The sequence below is a fragment of the Danio rerio genome, chromosome 4 (assembly GCF_052040795.2).
Source record: "Danio rerio strain M-AB ecotype USA chromosome 4, GRCz13ab, whole genome shotgun sequence".
Taxonomy (NCBI): domain Eukaryota; kingdom Metazoa; phylum Chordata; class Actinopteri; order Cypriniformes; family Danionidae; genus Danio; species Danio rerio.
The window spans coordinates 46,579,595-46,602,987 of NC_141024.2; the positions used below are offsets into that span (position 1 = coordinate 46,579,595).

The 23,393-nt window shown below is 38.2% G+C and overlaps 2 protein-coding genes across 3 annotated transcripts in view; one reads left to right on the forward strand and one right to left on the reverse strand.

Annotated features, from left to right (window-relative positions):
* Positions 1–20,594, forward strand: part of LOC148681946 (uncharacterized) — a 67,929-nt gene extending 47,335 nt beyond the window's left edge. For both annotated transcript variants that reach the window (XM_088650088.1, XM_088650089.1), the window contains 3 exons: positions 4,229–4,402; positions 15,788–15,834; positions 15,969–20,594. In XM_088650088.1, the coding sequence (XP_088506214.1) occupies positions 4,229–4,402; positions 15,788–15,834; positions 15,969–16,495 (748 nt within the window). In that variant the 3' untranslated portion in view covers positions 16,496–20,594. The remainder of the gene's footprint in view (positions 1–4,228; positions 4,403–15,787; positions 15,835–15,968) is intronic.
* The window catches only part of LOC148681932 (uncharacterized), a 398,953-nt gene that overhangs the window by 265,441 nt on the left and 110,119 nt on the right, over positions 1–23,393 (reverse strand). The window lies entirely within an intron of this gene.

A 23,393-nucleotide genomic window follows, 5' to 3' on the forward strand; every position in this document is an offset into this window, starting at 1 on the left:
AGTCAACCCCAGTGTTGGTGAATGGTGGTTTGTCCGGAAGAATCCTCTCCATGGGCAAATCTGCCATCTTCTGTAGCATCATTCGACCATTTTGTCTTCTGCAGAGACAACAGTCAGACATTATCTTTCTTACTGCCGAATTAGCACCTGTGATCCAATATTTCCTTCATAATGTGGACAGTATGTGGTTTCGACCACTATGTCCGAGCCGTTCATGAATATTTCGCAGGAGGAGAGTAGCTATATGTTGGTCTTTGGACAAAATCAGTGGATGCTTAGCTTCCTCTGGTAGTGAACCTCTGGCTAGTCGCCCACCGACTCTTAGAAGTCCGTTATCCAAACGTGGAACCAGTTTGTACAGAGGGCTTTGCTTACTCACAGTTCCTTTTCCAGCTGACAAGGTAGCGATTTCCTCACTAAATCGTTGCTGTTGATAAAAGCGTGTAATGGCATGCTGTGCCTCACTTATGTCTTCAATGGACAGTGCACCTTTCATGCACTGGAACACTCTGCATACCCACATAAGAAGTCTTAGACTCTTTCCTCTTGTGAGACCATTCCTGAAGCATTCGCTTATACTTAAGAAACCAAGCTACGGCTACCCTCAATCTCTTCCAATCTGAGAAAAGTGCAATTAAACGAGTGGTGCTATCTGAGGAGTCAGTTACACTTACTGCGTTAACTAAAACTTCTCTTTTTATTTCCGGATAATCAATTTTGATCACCATGTCAGCTCTATCAGCTGGCCAATCCTCTTCTGACTTATACAAGAAGCTTGGACCTACTATCCACCTATTGTGTTCATTGAAGTCACCAACCCTCAGACCTCTAGATGCATCATCTGCTGGGTTTTCCTTGGAACGAATGTACCGCCACTGTAAAGTTGTTGTTGTTTCTCTTATAATGGTGACCCTATTAGCCAGGAACGTATGAAAACGTCTCTTCATTATTTATGTACTTAAGCACTGATGTGCTGTCTGTCCAGAATATTGATTCTGCCAGTGGGATTTGCAGCTCTTTTTTCAGCATCAGATCCATACGAACGGCAAGAACTGCAGCTGTTAACTCTAGACGGGGAATGGTAACAGTCTTTAAAGGTGTAACTCTGGCTTTGCCCATCATAAAAAATGCAACGTGGATGACATTTTTGCTATTTTGCATCCTGAGATAAGTAACTGCCCCATATCCTAGCTCGCTAGCATCTGAGAAATGATGAAGCTGAGCATGTATGGCAGTTCCAAAGTCTTTGGGCTTGATGCATCTATTAATCTCAAAGTTAGACAGCATTTCCAACTTCTCTATCCATCTTGTCCAGCGGTGTAGTAGCTCTTGAGGTACCGTTTCATCCCATCCATAGTTTCTTCTGCACAATTCTTGCAGCATTATCTTTGCAGGTAGTAGAATTGGTGCCAGGAAACCAAGTGGGTCATACACTGAACTGGAGACAGATAGCATTCCACGTCTAGTACAGGACCGTTGACAAGGTGCCGTTTTGAATGTAAATGTGTCCTTCTGAACACACCACTGTAATCCAAGGGCTCTTTCCATGGGAAGTTCATCTCGGTCCATGTCAAGTTCTTCCACACCCTTAGCTCTATATTCCTGTGGCATGGCTTGCAGTACATAGCAACTGTTGCTTACCTACTTTGTCGAGGTAAATCTTCCCTTTTGGCAGAGCATGGTCGGGTGTTTGATCTTTGTTACAGCTTTCTTCTCAGATTCCACACTCTTCAAGCAGTCGTCGACATAGAAGTTTTCTTTGACAGTTTGTTGAATTTCTGCTGGAAATTCAGCCTGATTATCATCAGCTGTTTTCCTCAGAGCAAAGATGGCACAGCTTGGAGATGATACCGCACCAAATAAATGGACAGTCATGCGGAATTCTGAAGCATCTTTCGTGAGATCTCCCTCAGGCCACCACAAGAACCGCAGAAGGTCTCTATCCTCCTCTGGAACCTTAACTTGATAGTACATTGCTTGCACATCCCCCATGAATGCCACAGGTTCTTGCCGAAACCTCAGAAGGACTCCAATCAGTGTGCTATTAAAGTTGGGACCTTGCAGGAGCTGTTCATTCAATAATGATCCTTTAAATGATGCAGAACAGTCAAATACCACACGCAGACTTTTCTTCCTGGGATGATATATTCCGTGGTGAGGAATGTACCACACTTTACCACTGCTGCCACTTAACTGCTGGGTAGGTACTTTCTCTGCATAACCATTGAGTAACATGTCGTTGACTTTATTGCGGTACTCTTTGAAGAAATGTTCATTCTGCAGAAACTTTCGTTTTAGACTTGTTAGCCTTTGTTTTGCCACAGCAAAGTTATTGGGCAGATGCACGTCTTTCTTAAGAGGCAGTTTAATTTGATAATGGTTGTCTTTAAGTGTTACAGATCTTTCCACAACATCCATGAACTTCTTGTCTTCCCTTGATAGCCCTTTCTCTTCTGTGACTCTTTCGTTAAAGTCATGATTATACTGGTTATTCAGCATTTCCTCCAATTTACATACTGAAATCCTGTTAACTACAGCTGACCTACATTCAGCATTAAGACAGGAGTCTTCTCCATGCACAAGACCATTAATGACCCATCCCAGCACGGTCCTTATAGCATATGGGCCATTCCCATGGCTATTAATAACCTCCCAAGGTTCCAACAACCTTGGTGCGTTGCTTCCAATCAACAGGTCTACGTTAGCTTCTATCTTGGGAGGTGTTAACCCTACCAGGTATGGCCATTTTACCAGAGTTTCAGCAGTAACAATGTTATCAATGTTTACGGGCCCGTGTTTACGGGCATTTTCTTTACGGGCATTGTTAGGGTTTGAGGAAGTTCATGGAAGACATTACCATTAATACCAGACACTTCCAGTCCTGTGAGTGAATATGCTGGCACCACCCTTTCTTGCCCCATAGTGCATAAGAGGAACTGGGTTCGTTTCCCAGTAAGATGAAGCTTTTGCATAAGCTGTTATAAGCAGAAGGTGGCGGAGCTGCCAGGATCCAAGAATGCATATGTCAGTATTACCTGATCAGATTTGATGGACTTGACTTGGACTGGCACAATGGATAACAGACACTGATCTGCTCCGGCCCCTGTATGTCCACAAGTCTCAGCAGTTGAAGCGAATGAGTGTGATGTAATCTCTTTGTCAACTTGAGTAGAAGTACTTACTGTGACCTTAGCAACATGCGCTTTATGCATGCTAGCTGTGTCACTCTTGTTAATATGAAGTACAGTAGGATGGCTTTGGCTGCATATTTTACAAATTAGGCGTTTCTCACAGTCACGACTCATGTGTGAAGTACTCAAACAACCAAAGCAGAGGTGTTTCTCCTTCAGAAAATTAATTTTATCTCTGTGTTTTTTGCATTTGAACTGTTGACAATGTTCTAATAGATGACTCTGAGAACAGTATGCACAGAATAAAGCAGATGCAGAGTTATGTCTAGGTGAGACGGTCCTTGATCCTGTGGTACACTCAACTTTCACAGGTGTAATGGTAGTAGCAAAGCTTTTTCCTTTATTGTCGCAATTGCCGTCCTTAAAGACTGTACAACATCGTTAGAGCTAAGAACAGATGAATAAACACAAATAGAAAAGATGTAATGAATAAAACTTCACATAATAACACAAAACAATAATCTTAGTGACAATATTATAAAGTATATGCAAATATATGACTAGTTTTGTAATAAAAATAGCAATTTAAATTATTAGCAAGCCAACAGATGCATCAAATTTTAGCAATATGTATATACATTTTCTTATCTACCTTGTTCTCCCTTCCAACCAGGTGTTCAAACAATGAAGATGAACAGAACAAAAAACAAACTCAAATATGCATTAAATCTCTCTTAAATCAGTCCTTAAATTTAACTTTAGCTCCGTGCATTTCTCTGTGCAAGTGATCGCTCTCTCCCTCATGCTAGGCGCGCTTTTCCGATCTCCCTGCTTCCGTGATCTGCGCGTGCTCGTGCACCTGACCACTTCCGGCAAGCCGCGTGTCAAAATAAGGGCCTCTATAGGCTAAATAACTTAGTGCAATGCGGAGTTCAAATAAATAACAAAAACACAATATTTTTTTAAGAAATAGAGAAGTAATTAAAAGCAGGAAAAATAATTAATACTGAAACCTAACTTAAATAACTTGGGGGTATTTACACAAAGAGATGTGTGATTATCCAACTGTGTGATGTGGACTATTACTGTGTTTGTAGATTGTCTGGCTGTATGGTGACAGAGGAAGGCTGTGGTTTTCTGTCTTCAGCTCTGACTTCAAACCCCTCACACCTGAGAGAGCTGGATCTGAGCTACAATCATCCAGGAGATTCAGGAGTCAAGCTGCTCTCTGAAAAACTGGAGGATCCAAACTACACACTGGACAAACTCAAGTATGTGGAGCATCACTGCCATTGTGCTTTTACAGCTTTGGAAGCAAAATAAGCTTTTTTTGAGAGGGTTATGGGTTAGGGCATACAGGAGATACAGCTTGTATGAATTAATAGTATGTATAGAAACTTGAATTGGAACTTTGTGTATGGTGACTGTAAGGACTTTGGAATGGATCACTTACTCCGGTGAGCTGATCAGAGCCCAGGAACTCAATCCACAACTGTTCTTTTCACTGAGGCTTTACTTTGTAATAAGTGTGATCTGTACAAAGATGAATACAAAAAATGAAAATACACGTCAAACATGATATTTGTCAGTACAATGACATCTGGCATTATCATCAATATCACAAAGTTTAAGTGAAATGCTATAGCTCAATGGTTACCACATTGGAATTTGACTGAGCCATTAAACAAAATAATAATTATACACACACTTGTGCTACGAGTTTACACTACAAAAAAACAAACAACCTTATAATCAACATAAAACATATAGTATAACCAATATACTATTAAATCTCATGGCGGCTATGTAGATAACAATCAAGTATTGGTAACAATCACTTTAGATTGTATCAATAGAATAATCCTTTTCACTACAAAAATCAGAAAGATTACAGCTTAATGTTAATACATAGCATTATATAACACAGCAAAACTCACTTTATAGGATGCACGCACACATATCACAAGCTGCACTGGATAGCTCTTCTCACTTCTCAAAAATTGCTGTGCAGCATTACAATGGTGACGCCTCTTAAAGGGGCAACAGTTCTTAAAGAGGCCACACAACCAAATCTTTGGTACAATATGAAGGAATAATTAAGGAATATGTACTAAATTTTCAATTAGTTTTCATTAATCACAACTGTTAAATTATACTTTTTTTTTTGTTAAGGAACTCTTCAATTTGGCCTACTATAAAACAAAAGCTTTAATGGCAATATGTTTTATACAACATCACAACTACATCTAGCCTTAAGTAAAGTAAATGTAAACAGATTACTATTATTATACTGAAACTATTCTCATTCTTAACCATTTTTTGTAATAGCTTTAAGGGGCCATGACACCCCCCACTTTCGGTTCAGGTCTACCTCAGAATTTTTTCAAAAGATGTATCATAATGGGCGTGGAGCACCACGATCAGAGGCAGGAGTGGGCGTGGCCAGCAGGGGAGAAAGAACAAAGCGAACAACTGTTGTCAGTTAGCTCAAAAAATGAGACCCAAACTGTGAGGAGACGCTTGATTTAGTAGTTTACAAAGTTAAAATGCAAAGAAATAAACAGTAATTTAATGTCCTGCTACATTTGTTATTCGTAATTTCATATACAGATAACCACAATTTATATCATTATAAAGATAATCGTGTTCATATAAACACTATAAATGAGGACTTTTCCCTCAATCCCCGGGTCTGAATCATAGGTCTGAATGCAGACTCAGTGCAGCAGGTCTCTTGCCCTGTCTATTTTAACCCTTAGCCCTGCTGGTAATCTGGAAGATTTAGGTGAACACAGCAGCACGGCGATGTGTCTAAATGTGAACCAACTCCTGACAAAAAACTACAATCTGCCATTTCTCATACTGCTCTCCCGACAAAAAATGCTTGCTGCACACAAACAGCTTCGCTGTATCAGCTCTGACAGGATTGCGGGGAAAAACATGCAACAAACCCTGTGAATCATGGAAACAAACACATACAACCCTTCATGAACGGCTAAATACTGTGTGCCGTGGGTCCGTGTCTCACAGCTTGGCACTGGCAGGGGCCTCATGTACGAAGACTTGCGTGGAAATCTTACTAAAACATTGCGACAGTACGCACAAAGCTGTAAATGTGCGTACACAGAAAAAAATTCAGATGTATGAAACACTGCGTATGCCGAATCTCATGCATATTCTTTTGTACATCTAAATGAACGTGAAACTGAGCGCAACATGCACGAGCACAAAACCCCTCCCTGCCTCCTCCCCTGTATGAATATGCTAATGACTATGCTAATGGCAAAACCCAACGAAAAAGCAATGGCAAAAGCCTGTCTCATCCTTCAGGTTCAACTTCAGCCTGGTCAAGAAGGCTCACCAGCGCCTATTTTTCTTAAGAAACTTAAGAATATCCGGCTTTCATTAGCTGTCTTGGTGAACTTCTACCGCTGCACAATAGAAAGCATCCTGACCAACTGCGTCACAGTCTGGAATGGAAGCTGCTCTGTTGATGAGCGTAAGGCACTTACTTTGGTGAAAACTGCCCAACACATCACAGGGATCACACTGCCAGCCATAGAGGACATCCAGAAGAAACACTGTCTGCGATGAGCACGCAGTATTCTTAAAAACACCTCTCTCCCTGCTCACAGACTGTTTTCACTCTTGCCTTCCGGCAGGCGCTTCAGGCTCCCCCGGACAGAAACCAGCAGACTGAGGAACAGCATTTTCCCCAGAGCTGTTGCCCTTTTGAACTCTGCCCCCACTCTCCTCCAACTCATACTCCTCCCAATCACTGCACTGTTTAACATTTGCACATTTAAAATTTGCACATTCATTGCACTACATTGCACTGATTCATTTATTTGAACTGTACACACCCACTAAACATGGACATTTGTAATTATGTTTATCTATCTGCAAACTTCTGATTATAAATAGCAACCTGTACATATGTTCATATATTGTAAATCTGTTCAAAGCTAATACAACCTGTATATAGTGTTCATAGTACATCCATCTGTAAATATCACCATAGTTTTTCTATAACTGCACATTATAACTTTTACCTGTATCCTGCACTTTCTGCTATTGCACTGCTGGTTAGACCTAAACTGTATTTCGTTGCATTGTACTTGTACATGTGTAATGACAATAAAGTTTAATCTAATCTAAGTATTTTCTGTCCCTTGAAAAAAAGGATTAAATGAATGCTCTGCTGTTATCATAAACCTCTGTCTGATAACTGTTACATTTAAACAAAAGTCATTATTATAGAGGTGATGTCTTGTAGCATCTGATTTTACCTTAGCACTTGTGCGCTTTCATTTTCTCCATCTCACTTGCAGTTAGTTCAGAGAGTTTTAGTAAGTAAAACTGGCCTCAGTTCAGGCTTTGCTGAAAGGATGCTCATTTTGCTGCCACAAAGTGTAATTCTCTTAATATTAAAGAGGAAACATAAGCTTGACAATATCAGATCATGTCAATGTCGTAATGCTGAATGCTCTTAACTCTAACCTGACAGCGATTTATTTTATTTTAGTTCACCTAAATTTAACAGCTCTCTGAATTAGTTTTTTCTAAGAATATATGACCATGTTATATATCGCCCTGCTTTCAAACAACAAAAATGTTTAATTTATTTTCTTATTCATCTGTTTATGTTTTATACACAATTAAACGCAGGTCAGTTTCAAGAAAAATGTAACACCATCAACTTTAATAGTGACTATTAACTGTTGTTGTTAAAATACAGTAATAGTGTTTGTCTTTGAGCTCCAAAATGAATCATATTTCTCATTACAATTATGATTATGTAAAATATGTAAATCTGTGATTACAGCAAGTCTCATATCACTAATCACACACTCTCGTCTCAGAATGATTCAGTTATGAGTTTAATGAAGAGATAATGAAGAGCCATTTCAGAGAAGATGAAAATCTTCATCATATTTAGAGTAATGTAACACCAAATTCTGCTTTCCGCAACAAAAGCGCACTCATCATTGAGGCCATGGAGCAGGCATGTAATCAATTCAAAGCAGCTTTTGTGCAGGGTTGGATTTGTCACTCAAGGCGATTCTTCCAAAGGTGCCTTGCCAATGAAGACATAGCCTGTGATGTGGATAAAATCTTATGGCCTGATCAAGCCAGACAGAGAGATAAGAAATAGTTACAGTATTTTAGTTGCTTTTTTTTTCCGTCAGACTGTATGTACTTCATGCAGTAATTTTTATTTATCTACAGATTTTATTTGTTTCATTTGATTTCATTGTTGGTTGATTACTGTAACTGATTATGGTAAGAAATACTGTATTTCTTGAATTGAAACAAATACTTGAAATTTTTAGTCTGCAGTTGTGCAGTGCTTGATGAGTTTATATTAGGCCTATTCTCCCTATATCTTAAACTAATCATGAAGAATGTTATGGGTTTGTCACTATTTTGTTTTGTCATCAAAATGATCCCTTACATAACAATGTCTGCCTTTGTGATGCAATTGTGATGCATCCCTATCATGACCTACTTATCATTTAACAATGATAAACCATGGTTCACACCAAAATTCAGACAGCTTCGTCAGGTCAAAGAGGATGCCTACAGGCGTGGTGACAGGATTTTGTGCAATCAGGCCAGGAACACACTAACAAAGGAGATTGGTGTTGCTAAAGCCTAGTTCACACTACAGGATTTTAAACATCAGCAGATCGCTGTGCTGTTCACACTACATGACTTGACTTTGTGTCTTTTGATCTCTGTGGTGTTCACACTACGCAACACTCCGTGAACGATCCACAAGAGGGGGGTCACACACTACATGATCTGACAACAACTCATTCCCCATCAGCTCATTCAAGCTACCAAACCACAGCCAATGAAAATTTGAGGGAGGAGTCGTCAGAAAAAGCTGAAAACTATTGGCTGCTTGTGTGCTCATGACATCACTGACAGCGTTTCAAGCTTTGGAGAAAGCATTTAAAAACATCGTCAAATCAGCTGATTTATGAGCGGATTAATCACTCATCTGCAAGGTTTGAGTGGATAGATATACAGAGAGTTTTTAATTTTTGTAATTTTATAACTCTTTGAAATAAAACTAACATATTTATAACACCCTGCCGTTTTCTAACTATCAGTGTATTTCTTTCTGACATTGTTATTTTTTTATTACAAAACAGTAAAGAACTGAGCATTTCTGCCTTAAATTACCATATTGGTCAAAATGACTGCATGCATGTCTGATACTTTTCGCTGTGACTTTAAATATGTGTGCATTTTCTTGCCTGGCAACTTCCTGCTAACATAAACAAAACTTTCTGATGGCAAAAACATCAATTTACTTCAGATATCTTTCAAAACAGCATATTCTGTGCTGTTAAATAGCTCCTGTTTGAAAGTGAAAATGAAAGCCAAGACCTTTAAGTGTTTTAGTATCTTAACTACATATTTATAGGCTGTATTACCAAAAAAAGATGATATTTTTAGGGTAATGGTGTCATTAAATATGATGCCAGACATTCAAAGCTTAATTTTAATATCTCAATAATAGCTTTGAATGTAAATATGTTGTGACAATATGGCGTTTCATATGAGAACGATCAGAATGAGCAGTATGGTAATTTTAATAGTTACAGAATCCTAGTTCCACTGTTAATATAGCCTACTCTCATGTCTGTGCTAACGCAGAATGAAGCGAGTGCACTGATGCCCATTCTGACTAATCACAGATGTTTCTGCTGAGCTCCTGAACACACAGCCATTCAGCTCATGCTGATCTGCTCTCTCATTGGCTGCAGCTCGTTACTACATCTGACCACACGTGGGGTTGAGTCGGCCGACTGCTCTGGAATATTTAGCATGCTAAATGTTGGATTTCCGTCTGCGAGGTGTCGGCGACGCGTCAGCGAGCCTCGTTGATGCGTTGCTCAGTAGTTCACACATAAAGAGCGGCGAGTGCCGTGCACCCGCAGATTTCTTCCCAATCACAGCCCGGTCTGTCGGCGAGCTCGTTAACTTCCAAATCGGGCTCAAATCAGGCTTAAAATCCTCTAGTGTGAACTAGGCATAAGAAAAACTACGCCAAAAAGCGGCAAAACTAGTTTTCTGCCAACAACCCTGCATCAGTGAGGCAAGGCTTGAGGGATATTACCTCTTCATTTTTGCCAATTGGTAATTTTTTTTTTTTTCTCGCGGCTTTTGCCACTAGCTTGCATGGTTCGGGATCTTTAGAGCTGCGCATCAATGGATTTGCTCTTCAGTGTTTGGACTCTCAGTAGTGATTATTAAACCACACTGAACTGAGCTAAACTAAAGTGAACTTAAACACTGAAAACTGAACTACACTGTTTACATTCACTATGATCTTTTTTGTAAAGCTGCTTTGACAATCTACTTTGTAAAAGCGCTATACAAATAAAGGTGAATTGAATTAATTACTAATTACAAGACACCGTCCCCCAGCATCGACAGCAAAAAACATCTTGCAAACGAGCTGAATATATTCTACCGTAGATTTGACACCTTTGACCAGACACCTCACTCCCACCCGGACCATCTCCCTACACAGCCATCAACACCACATCAACACAGCCTGGACCATCTCTCTACATAGCCATCAACACCTCCAGCCATCTTCTTTTACCCCCCTGCACTTCAGATTAGTGAGGATAAGGTGCGTCAGATCTTCAGTAAACAAAAGAGAAGGAAAGCACAAGGCCCAGATGGTGTTTCACCAGCCTGTCTGAGAACCTGTGCTGACCAGCTGGCTCCCATTTTCTCACAGATCTTCAACAGATCAGTGGAACTGCGCAAAGTTCCATCCTGCTTTAAGCGCTCCACTATCATCCCAATCCCAAAGAATCCAAAGATCACAGGACTCAATGACTACAGACCTGTTGCCTTAACGTCTGTGGTCATGAAGTCATTCGAAAGACTGGTGCTAGCATATCTGAAGGACATCACTGGACCGCTGCTGGACCCCCTACAGTTTGCCTATAGAGCAAACCGGTTTGTGGATGATGCAGTCAACATGGGGCTGCATTATACCCTACAACATCTGGACAAACCAGAAAACTACGCAAGGATTCTGTTTGTGGACTTCAGTTCTGCCTTTAACACCATCATCCCATCACTGCTCGATTACAAACTGACCCAGCCATCTGTTTCTAGCTCTGTCTTTCAGTAGATCACCAGCTTTCTGACATATAGACAACAGCTAGTCAGAATGGGCAAAATCACATCCAACAGCCGCATCATCAGCACTGGTGCCTCCCAGGGATGTGTTCTCTTCTTCCTGTACACCAACGACTGCACTGCAAAAGACCCCTCCAACAAAATCATTAAGTTAGCAGACGACACTACTGTTATCAGCCTCATCCAGAATGGTGACGAGTCTGCATACAGACAGGAGGTGGAGCAGCTGGCATTATGGTGCAGATACAACAACCTGGAGCTGAACACGCCCAAAACAGTGGAGATGATAGTGGACTTCAGGAGAAAGCCCCCTGCACTCCCCCCACTCACCATCATGAGCAGCACTGTGGCTGCAGTAGAGGCATTCAGGTTCCTGGACACCACCATCTCTCAGGATCTGAAGTGGGACATTAACATAGACTCTGTTGTGAAAAAAAGCCCAGCAGAGACTGTACTTCCTACGTCAGCCGAGGAACTTTAACCTGCCACAGGAGCTGCTCGTACAGTTCTACTCAGCTGTCATCCAATCCATCCTCTGCACTGCAATCACCGTCTGGTTCAGCTCAGCTGCAAAAATCGACTTCCGTAGAATACCGCAAATAGTCCAAACTGCTGAACATATCACTAGCACTACCCTTCCTACACTTCAAGAACTGTACTCTTCCAGAGTAAGTAAAAGGGCTCACAAAATCACTCTGGATGCCTCGCATCCAGCAAACTACCAGTTTTAACTGTTACCGTCTGGTCGGCACTTCAGAGCACCAAGCACAAAAACAGCCAGACACAGGAAAAGTTTCTTTTCTCAGGCCATCTACCTCATGAACAGTTAAATATTCCCCAACTGTGTAATACTTTCTCATACGCACTTGTGTAACCGGTACTGCATTGTGTTTTCGTTTTCTTATGTAGTTATAACCAGATGGAGATCAGTAGGGATGCACCGATACCAGTATCGGGTCGATACTTAGTTTAAATACTCGTACTCATATCGGACATGAAAGGCCGATACCATGCACCGATACCACTTAACAGTAATTTACTACATGGATGTGATTTGTTGCCCTACCTGACTTCAATGTCTCAATGTATTAATTAACCTAATGTATTATATATTAATAGCTTAGTCCTTATAATCAATCCATTTATAAAGTACATTATTTATGATTCTATAGGCTACTGAAGAATCAACCGAATATGCAATATGATTATTGCATAATAATCACAGCCAAACAAGCTAGCACTCATTTTATTTATAAACTATAAATAAAAAAATGAAAGAGATTTTAAGTAATAGAACATTATGTAAAAAAAATAAAGACTACAGGCTTAATGTCAGAGCTAAACATCTGTGGCCACAGCACGCATGCAGTTTACAGCTTCTGTAAAGATCAGACAACCTACAGATCACACAATCTCAATAAAACCATTTAAATGTGTAAATAATTCGATAAGTACCGTTAATGGAATATTTATAATGATATGATCTTGTTTTTGGTTATATTCCGGCTTTGAGCTCTTTATGTGCGCTCTCTCTCGCCAGCCGGCCGTTGACATGCGCTGCTTAAGGGCGACACTACACAGCATAGGCTACACTGACAAGATGACAGGTGCGATTTGCGTGGTGTTCGTTTTTTAAAATGCCATTTATTTTTAAAATCTCTCGTTAATATAGGCTATCGCGTAACATAATCTCCCTCAGAGATATTGTAGTTCAATAACATGGTGCGCAGTAACCAACACCGCCCTGAAAGCTTACACACTCCATACACTATAACGTTAGGCTTACAGTTCTCGTGTGTTATGAATTGCATGTTAAAATGACAGCGAGACCTGCTACATTTAGATTTATTGTAAAATATACATTATAACCCAATACACAGTAAAATAATATTTTTTGAATGCTTGCCTATTGGCAGCGTATATAACCGTTAAGCTTAAATAGGCGAGGTGTATTTTTTATTAATTTTAAAACACATTAATACAAACTAGCCACCCTTTTATTTATTTTTTTATTTTTTTTTTCATTTCTGTATATTTCTTATTAAACTAAAAATGCAATTAATTTTTTATTTTGGTTTTATTTTATTAGAATTAATTTAATTATTAGGCGACTCAACTTCTAAATAATATGGGCTCTGATTGCGTTTAGACAGATATCCTACAGAAAGACTTTATGGCTCAAAGATATTTATGCCTGTTAGTTTTAGTTCTGTATTTTGACCGATTTCGCAAAGGCTTCAGCTATTCTGTCAGCTCGTATCAGCCTCAGTTTTGCGACTTGACTTGTATGGTCTCCGTATCAATGTCTGGATGACAGCTAGAGCGAGATGAGATCAGACCTCAGATTAGTTGTGGCCGCACGTCACAGTTACTTTACAGCATTTTTTTAATATTGGCTCATCTAAATTAACTTTTCATTTGATTTAAAGCCGAAATTTTGCCAGACAGACGAAGCAACTTTCGGTTTTTGAAGAGAGCAGCTTCAGTGATAAAAGACACTCGCACACACAGGATACACTCTAGTAGGGCTATTCAATATTGCTTTTTTAACATTAAACGCATAATAATCAAGGGCAAAAATAAGATTTGAACTTCAGAAAAAAGTCACTGCGGTTGCCGCGATGATTGCTTGTTTCTCTGCAGTTGGCTTGTCAGTGCTAATTAATTTCGTTTTAATAAAAAATAAGATTATTTATTAATAAACATTGTGAGATGGTCATGTGATTTTTAAAATAAGAGTATGTGTTGCGTATTTATGGCTATTGATCTTATCTACCCGCGACCCACCTATAGTTAAATATCAAGAAGCTGACTTTTTGATTTCCTGACTAGCGGATCAGAGGCAGGACTCGTGAATATGAAAGAATTGCGCATAACAAGGTTTTATGCGTCCCCAATATGCAATGATAGTGACTCCATAATGTAATGTACACTGCACACACTTTGTGTAATGTGTGAAGACGTGGACGCATGCCAGGATAACTAGTCTTTTAAATGTCCATGCTTAATCATTAATAGATGAGGTCTGGATTTGCAGGGTTATCAATAATGTGTGTATATTTTTGGCTTGCAACAGCCTCCTGTTAAAAGATTTTTGTGTTCATCCTTGCTACAGGCAAAAAAAAAAAGCAAAAAAAAATAAATAAACTGCATTGAAACTAAATCTATTAAGTATCGGTATTCTGTATCGGCGAGATCACAAATTAAAATACTCGTATCGGTTTGTAAAAAAAGTGGTATCGGTTCATCCCTAGATATCAGCTGTTGTGACGGTTCTTTAATCACTCCTGATATATAAACAAAAAGCACAGCTTTTACAGCATGTTCGCCCTTACAGCTTTTCTCTCTTGCATGTGCAGTTAGTGCAGAAAGGGAAGAGGGAGAGAGAATAAAACTCCAAATAATATTAACAAAGTGACAAAACATACTTGATATAAACAAAAACTGCTTTTACAGTGCGTCTTCACCCTTACAGCTTTTCTCTGTTAAAGGAAAAGTGTAATGCATTAAGCTTTCACATGCTTCAGTTAGACAAAAATCAATCAAAACCTCAATTTAAGTGAAAACACACAAATAATAAAATAAATGTTAAAAAAAAATGTATAAATATTATCTAAACATGAAAACTAGCTTCAAAAGTGATTTATAAAGTAAAGAGGATTTAGCATTAACTAGAGCTTAGCAGACACCCAACTCACCCATGTGCAGTCCGTGCAGAAAGGGAAGAAGCGGGTGCAAAACAGGAAATTAAAAAATTTCAGCTCCCTTAGAAATTTAAAGAAGATGCAAACAGTAACAAACACCTCAGGTATACTTAAGAAACACAAAAGGTAAAATACATATATTGTGTAATTTACTGTATAAATAAACTGAATTATAATTTTCATACCAGTTACACTTGTACACAGCACCTTATATCAATGTACAATGCAATACTTTCTACATTCACATTTGTACACATCACTGTATAACCTGTATATTTATAACAAATCTGAACATACAATTCATCATCCAGATTTCTTGACTGCGTCTCTGTTTAATGTTGATAGTCTTTTTTTTGTATATTTATTTTGTGTTGTCATTTGTCACTTTATGTACACTGGAAGCTTCTGTAGCCAAAACAAATTCCTTGTGTGTGTAAAGCACACTTGGCAATAAAACGGATTCTGAATTTAGTTTGGGAAAAAAAGAAAAAAAAACGTTTTTTAAAATTGTGTGTAAACAATTGAAAAAAACTTTAATGCGCTGATTTCATCTATTGTTGATTAGCCAATCAGTATCCAGCATTCAGCAGACACGGATAAGTGATGTTTGATCACAATCATTCTGCCTGCAGATCTGCTGACAAATAAAGTGTGTGTGTGTGTGTGTTATAAACTGATGGTTGTGTACTGACTGAAGGACAATCTGTGTGTATGTGTCTGTGTGTTATAAGCTGATGATTGTTTACTGACTGAAGGACAATTTGTGTGTGTTTACAGTCTGGATCATGGAGGAGACACAAGGATTGCAGCAGGACCAAACAAATGTAGGACTGCACACACACACACTCACACACACTTTCTCAAACTCGCACACACACACAATCAGACACACACACAAATGCTCACTCTCTCACACACACACAACTGTGGTTAAAAATGTGTGTGTTCTTGTGTTCAGATGTCCGTTTCCTTACTCTGGATCCAAACACCGCAAACGCTCGTCTCATTCTGTCTGAGGAGAACAGAGAGGTGAAGTGTGTGTCAGGGATTGAGTGGTATCATACTTATCCAGACATATTTGATGGTATACTTCAGGTGTTGTGCAGAGAGAGTGTGTGTGGACGCTCTTACTGGGAGATTGACTGGAGTGGAGATGTTGGTGTGTCTATATCAGTGTCATATAAGAGCATCAGGAGGAAGAGAGATGGTGATGAGTGTGAGTTTGGATCTAATGCTCAGTCCTGGAGTTTGATCTGCACTTCCTCCAGTTTCTCATTCAGGCACAATAACACAGAGACTCGTGTCCCAGTAAAGCCGCTTAGCAGGAGAATAGGAGTGTTTGTGGATCACAGTGCAGGAACTCTGATCTTCTACAACATCTATAGAGACACAATGAGCCTCATCCACTCAATCCAGACCACATTCACTGAGTCGCTCTGGCCTGGGTTTGGGCTTTATCCTGGATCATCAGTGAAACTAAGCTGAAGACTGACGAGAGATTTACCCAGAATCCTCTGCAGGAGCAGTCAGTAGCTGTGTGTGAGTGTGTGTGCATGTGTGAATGAGAGAGTGTATGGGTGTTTACAAACATAATCACATCCTCCACCTATTTTGCAAATGTGCATAAAAAACAGTGGATGGAACAGTTGATGGAGTTTATGCCATGATGCACATAAATTTTGAAAATGCGCATAAAAAACTTATGTGCCTAACTGGGTAGGATAAACCTTTTATTCGATAAGAAAAGATGCGCATAAACTGCGATGGAAACACTTTTACCGCACAAACTCCAGCATTTTTTGTTAAAAGAGATCATGTGATGCTTAAAATGTGTGTGAATGGATAATACGTCAGGCTGAGCACATTATAAAACATCTGAAATGTTGTTTTGGTCATTATAAAATGCCTTACCATTTCAGTATTAATGTTATTATATTATTATTGACCTCCAGAATCAAGAGCGCCTGTGCTCCGCGTCTGACACCTTCAAACGCCACTGCGTGCTCACTGCTTGTCAGGATTGTTTTCTGAGGCGCATTCATTTAGAAAAGATTGAAGCAGCTTCTTTTACTGCAGCAAATGCAGTTTTTACTGTTGATATTTGGTGCCAGTTAATCAGGAAGTGACGATTTTGTTCACTTTGACTCGTTGGATGGAAACACTGCTTCATTCGCACAACTTTTATGCGATAATCGAGTTTTGCGCATAAAGTTTAATCGCATTTTTGGATGGAAACATAGCTATTGTGACTGGATGTGGGAAGCGTAGCATTTTATTTAGATTTAGTAATAAAGTTCAGAGATATCATTTATTTATCTCAGGAGTTTCCCTAAATAAAACTATGAAAGTAAACATCACCATGAACATCTTAATAGAGGCATAAACACATTAGGGTGTTTATTTGCTGAAATTAAAATCTGTTTTATTTATATTGTGCAGAGTATATTTATAATGTTTTTATGCATAGTATATATTTTGAAAAGGGGAAAAACAATAAATTGTTGTATGAGTGCTGTAATGTTTAAATAATTTACCATTTAAATCGTGTGAAGGTCACAAGACCATCAAGAAGAACGCAGCATGTCATTTCTCAAAGGACGCGTTCTCTGCCCTCGCGGTCTCCTGAGTTCGTTCTTCCGAGGACACCTGTTAAGACCGGTCTCCACAAGAACACAAGTCCGCTCTCTGCGTTCTTGGAATTGAGAAACAGCCTACTAGTTTGCAGTTTAGGAACACAAAACTTCTCAACAATTAGTGTATCAACATAAACAAAAAATGCAGCAGCCAAAACAAAAAAAGCTTCCATCAATAGCCCTATAAAACAACAGCAACAAATCAAATCATGATTGCTAAAGTCAACTTATTTTCCCAATACATCATTATTTCTCTGTAAAACTGGTTTGTAAAGCTGCTGAACTTCCCATCCCCCACAGTAATGTGTATTTAGTCTTCACTGCGCTCCACTGCTCATTTGCATCTTTATACCAGCATTAATGGGGGCCAATTGAGTCTTATCCAATCACATTCCAGATCCAGTAGCTCAGCAGGGTTGTATCTATATATTCCGGGTTATCAGAATCTTCATTGGCTTATTTTGCTATAAGAAAACAACTTTGGAGGACAAACTACATGTGTAGATTCCTACATTGGGATTATTAACCAACAACAACATACAAAGAAAAACCCACTGAGGCCATTTCTCATCTCACTTCTTCCTTAAAGACTGAAAAGGTAAGTTGCACATACTGAATTTACACTCAAATAATATCTGAATGCTAACATTATAAAATGTAAAATATAAACGTGTGGATGCATTGTTCAACATTGTATTAAGTTCTTAATGTAACCCTCCCCAGTTGGGTACAAACAAAACTATATAGGAGCTCTGGGGCCTCATGTACGAAGACTTGAGTAGAAATCATGCTAAAACATTGCATACACAAAAAAATTCAGATGTATGAAACACTGCGTACACCGAATCCCACACATGTTTTTTGTACATCTGAATGAACGTGAAACTGAGCATAACATGCACGAGCACAAAACCCCTCCCTGCCTCTTCCCCGTACAATTATGCTAATGACTCTACTTTGGCAAAACTTAACGAAAAAAGCAATGGCAAAAGCAAGCAAAAAGAGAAACTTTGAACAGAATGTGAATTGGAGGTGCTGCTTTCAGAGGTAGACCGGAGAAAAACTGTTATTTTCAAGTTTGTTCTCTGGAATAAACAACAAAAGAAAAAAATAGAGTGGGGAGAGTTTAGCTGATGCGGTTAACACAGTTGAGTCTGAACATCGCACTGTGTGGAATAAATAAAAAAACGTGATGTAAAGGTGCAAAATGTTGTAGTACACATCAGTCTGATTGGTGCAGCTTGTAAAACGCATGTCAACATGTTTTGATACTTTTGAGCATGAACTCGGATCGAATCCAGCGTCTGATCGAATCCTCATTCTTCTTTTTTTCCCCCTACTATATATAAAATATTGTCTACTATTTATCACGAGTAAGACAAGTAGGAATCATTAGTAAGTTTGTGCATCATATTTTATTTGCACATTTATTGAATTGAAATGTTTCTGATTCACGCATGCAAATTCATCTTCAGATAGTGTCTTTATAGCAATGTGTTTGCAGTAGATAGCTCAGATTACATTGGGAAAACAGGTGACCGCTGCAAATTGTGCTTTAATGTTTAGTTGGTCAACTGTATGGTATGAAAATCTTATATACCTGCTAGATGAACCCGTCTCAAACAGCTGCCATTGCACGGCTCAAAGACACTTTGTAGAGAGCAATTTAACACAACTGCCTCTAGGAGTCGCCAATGGAAATAAAACAGACGCACAAATAATGTGCGTACGCCAGCCATGAAGTTGGCATGGAACAACGCACATTCTCACGTTTATTTCATCGTTAGTAAATCCAAACGTGAGCGATTCTGAGCATGAAACCTGGCGTACGCAAAGTTTTTGTGTTGATGAAGCGTTGATACATAAGGCCCCTGGTATCGCAGCGGAAGTTATATGTAATAACTGGTCCTTTCCCTGAAAAGTATAGTAGTATGTACTACAATGAACTTTTTTTTAGCACGGTGCTTCCAAAATAGAAACCTATACTTCCCAAATTGAGAAATATAAAGAACATTGACAATAAAAGCGTTATCTAACCTTCAGGTTTATTCAAATAAAAAAAGAATAAAATAAATAGATAAATAACTAAAATTAAGCTCAAATGAGTGTATAAATACAAAGTATATAAAAAAGTATATATATATATATATATATATATATATATATATATATAGTACTAACCCACAAATCCACCCAACAGAAAATTAGAGTGTTTACGACACTTAAAGATTTACGACACTTCTCAAAGTCTCCCCATAGATAAATAAAAAACTAACAAATAAAATTGTGAATATCTCTCTTAATCCAAACAAATATGTAATCTTTGAAAATAGTAGTTCTAATAAGTAACTCTTAAAGAGCCCATATTATGCATGAAAAAGAGTCATATTTTGGTTGTAAGGGTCTCCAACAACAGTCTAATATGCATGCCAGGTCAAAAAACACTTTCATTATCTTGTAATCTGCATTTATTTTCACCTAATTATCCTAATTAGCGACTCCCATATGAATAGTTCAGTGATTCATTTGTTCCCAAACCCCTCCTTAGCGCGAAGCTAATCTGCGCTAATGTGGCGATCTGCAACCAATGATATGGCAACCGATAATATGGCGTTTCATTAACATGATGCACGCTACGTGCACTCGTCTCACAGAACGTCTCACTAAGCGTCTGACTGACGTCTTAATTTTATGATTTTTTTTGCTATTAAATCCATTCAATTTAAGACTCAGACGTGACGTTGATGTCACGTAGACGTCACGTAAATCACATGTGGCAGTGAAGTGTCAAGCCAGATGTTCTGCGTGATTCACGTGTAGCTGTGAAGTTATTTTTTCGCTAACACGTATCATAACACGCTGCTCACACGGCTCAGTGCAGTGTGAGCAAGTGCACAATTTTCTTGCCCTTCATACATTCCTCTCAATGGACGTGACATCAGCGTCTGACTTGTTACATGACGTCTGTGTCTATATATATATATATATATATATATATATATATATATATATATATATATAATTTTTGCAGTTTTTTTTTTTTTTTTTTTTTTTTGCAGTTTTTAGTGTGTCAGCTTTTTGCCGGCTGACATGCAATATACAATAATTATATGCATATTAAATATAAATACATTAATATATAATGATATTTGTTTTCAAGATAGCATAAAAACGTATAAAATGTTTATAACATAAATAACAAATGTCTCCGGAAATAAAGTTTAGGTTGTTTATAGGTATACACATGTTGTTTAATTTTATAAAATCCTTTTTGAATATGTTTTACATTTGAGTCTTATTGTGTTTTAATTTTTTTACATGTTATGCTGTAGCCTACAGCATATCAGTGATGAACAACTCGTCAATCGCAATCGCCTGTTAGATCTGATACTGTTGAGGTAAAATAATTGAAGAATAGAAAATGACATGAACCATTATTGTGTTCAGGTTTTTAAAGCGCCTCTCTTCTTTATTTAACGTTTAAAACATAATATTAGGATTCTTTGAAGAATAAAAGAACATCTCTTATTTTATTATTCATTTTTCCCTTTCTCTTTTGAAAGGAAATGTATATTTTTATTCAGCAATAATGTTAAGTAGATCGTATTTATATTTTGGATAATAATCTGCCAGGATTCAATCAATCAATCCTGTAAAAATATCATAGAAAAACATTTAACAGCACAACGTTGACAATACATTGAAGGATCATGCGACATAAAAGTGTCCAAAAATTAAACTTGGCATTACATAAAGAAATATAAAGTATATTAAAATAGAAAAGCATTATTTGAAATTGTAATATTAATTCCTAATATTAACCAAACCCGACCCTTTCATAATAATAACCAAAACAATGATGTTTAATCCTAAAACATTGAATAGCCTACTGTTATTTGAAATTATTTTTAAAAAAAAATGAAAATGTGCTTCAAATGTTAAACTAAAATTGCCAGTAGATGGCAGAATGTCACTATTACAGTTTTTCCCAATTTTTTACACACAATCACTTGTTGATTCACCAACCCTCTGAACCAATTCTGTTAAACTACAAGTACAATTCCTGCTTTACACTCCCACTAAACATTAGACATCTGACCGACGTGCAGATTATGTCTATATTGCGTCCGTCGGTCGAAGACCAATTCTGCACCTCTAAACGACGTGCAAACTAGGTCCGCAATTTCGACGTCTAACCCTGACCCAATTTGGACGTTGAGAGTAGGTCACATTTTGCACGTCTAAGACACATGTATGAAATTGACATTATTAATTAAGGTATTTATAACAAATATCAACATTGTTGATATCAATATGAGAATAATATGGCTATTTCTGGTGAAATACTATTTGTTGTTTAATTATTTCCCAGACAGCACACATACATTGGGTCGACGTCGGCCGAAGGTCAACACGTCGGCCCCTTTAATTCTACCATCTATATATGGTCGGCCAAACATACGCATGATCATTCGGTTGTGTGTTCTATTGTTTTAGCTCAACAAACGCCGGCTTTGCATCGGTTAACGACCAGAGGCCGACGAAGCACTTTATAAGCACTTTATCTCTCATGCCCATGAAAGAATCCGGCAACATATTTGGTTTACAAGTAAGTTTTTGCGTGCATAATAAATTAGACAAACGCGACATGCATCATGTGTACTGTGTTGGTCGGTCCAGCTTTAAATAGCCTACATTAATGCAGTAAAACTGACCAAAATGCCTACAATACATGATTTCAATTCATTAAAATATAAAAAGTTTTATTGTTATGCTTTAAAAATGAAATGTTGTTTTTTTCTGGTGTTAACTGCTGTTTGCTTTTTTTATTGTGGCTTTTTCTAATACATTTTTCCCAGTGTAAAAATCAAAGTATGTTCTGCATTTCGGCTGTTTAATTAAAATAAACACCTTTTTACAGAGTGACATCTTTATTTTATATATACTTGCATTTATATTTATTGGTTATTTATTTTTGACAGTGAATGCACAAATACAGTGATGCACAAATAAAGTGTTTGTTTTGTAACCGTTCAGTAAGCTTGTCTTAAATATAATAGCGTATATAAAACTGCTAAACACATTTTAAATTCAAGATTTAAAATACAAGGTTATTATTTAAATTGTCTATGGAGTGATCATGTTCATAAATGTAATACTCCATGACTTTGATGTGCGCGCGCGTCTCATTCATAGACTGTAAAATATATGGACGTAGCATCCGTGACGTCACCCATGGGTTTCTTATGCTGTGTTCACACCAGATGCGGAACGCGCGGATAAATCGCGCTATTCGCGCGTAAATAGCCGCGTGAACATTTGAGGTTACTCGCTTCATTCGCGCGTCAAAGGCCGCTTCATTCGCGTGTCAAATTCACTTCAGAACAGACGCAGATTGGCGTGATGGGCAGGCCCAGATAGCACACGTACGTCGCGGAGACGTCTTTGAAAGATCGTAACATCTGCTAAACATCGCATTCGATCGAACGTTTTCATTTGTTAAGGAGCCGTCTTTTTGACCTCTATACGCCGCCTATATGACGAATCTTGGACTCCTGAAATTACCAAGGCAAGCTGACAACAGATGCGACCATAGCAGCTTGAACTAGAATGAGGAACTGTCGATGTGTCAAATTAGTTTACTGTCAGAGATGTCACGACGCATGGGGTTTAAGGCAATGTCACTGATAATGTATTTAGCATTCATGACGTTCAAATTTTAAGCTTAATTATTTTTTTTTGCCAGTTTT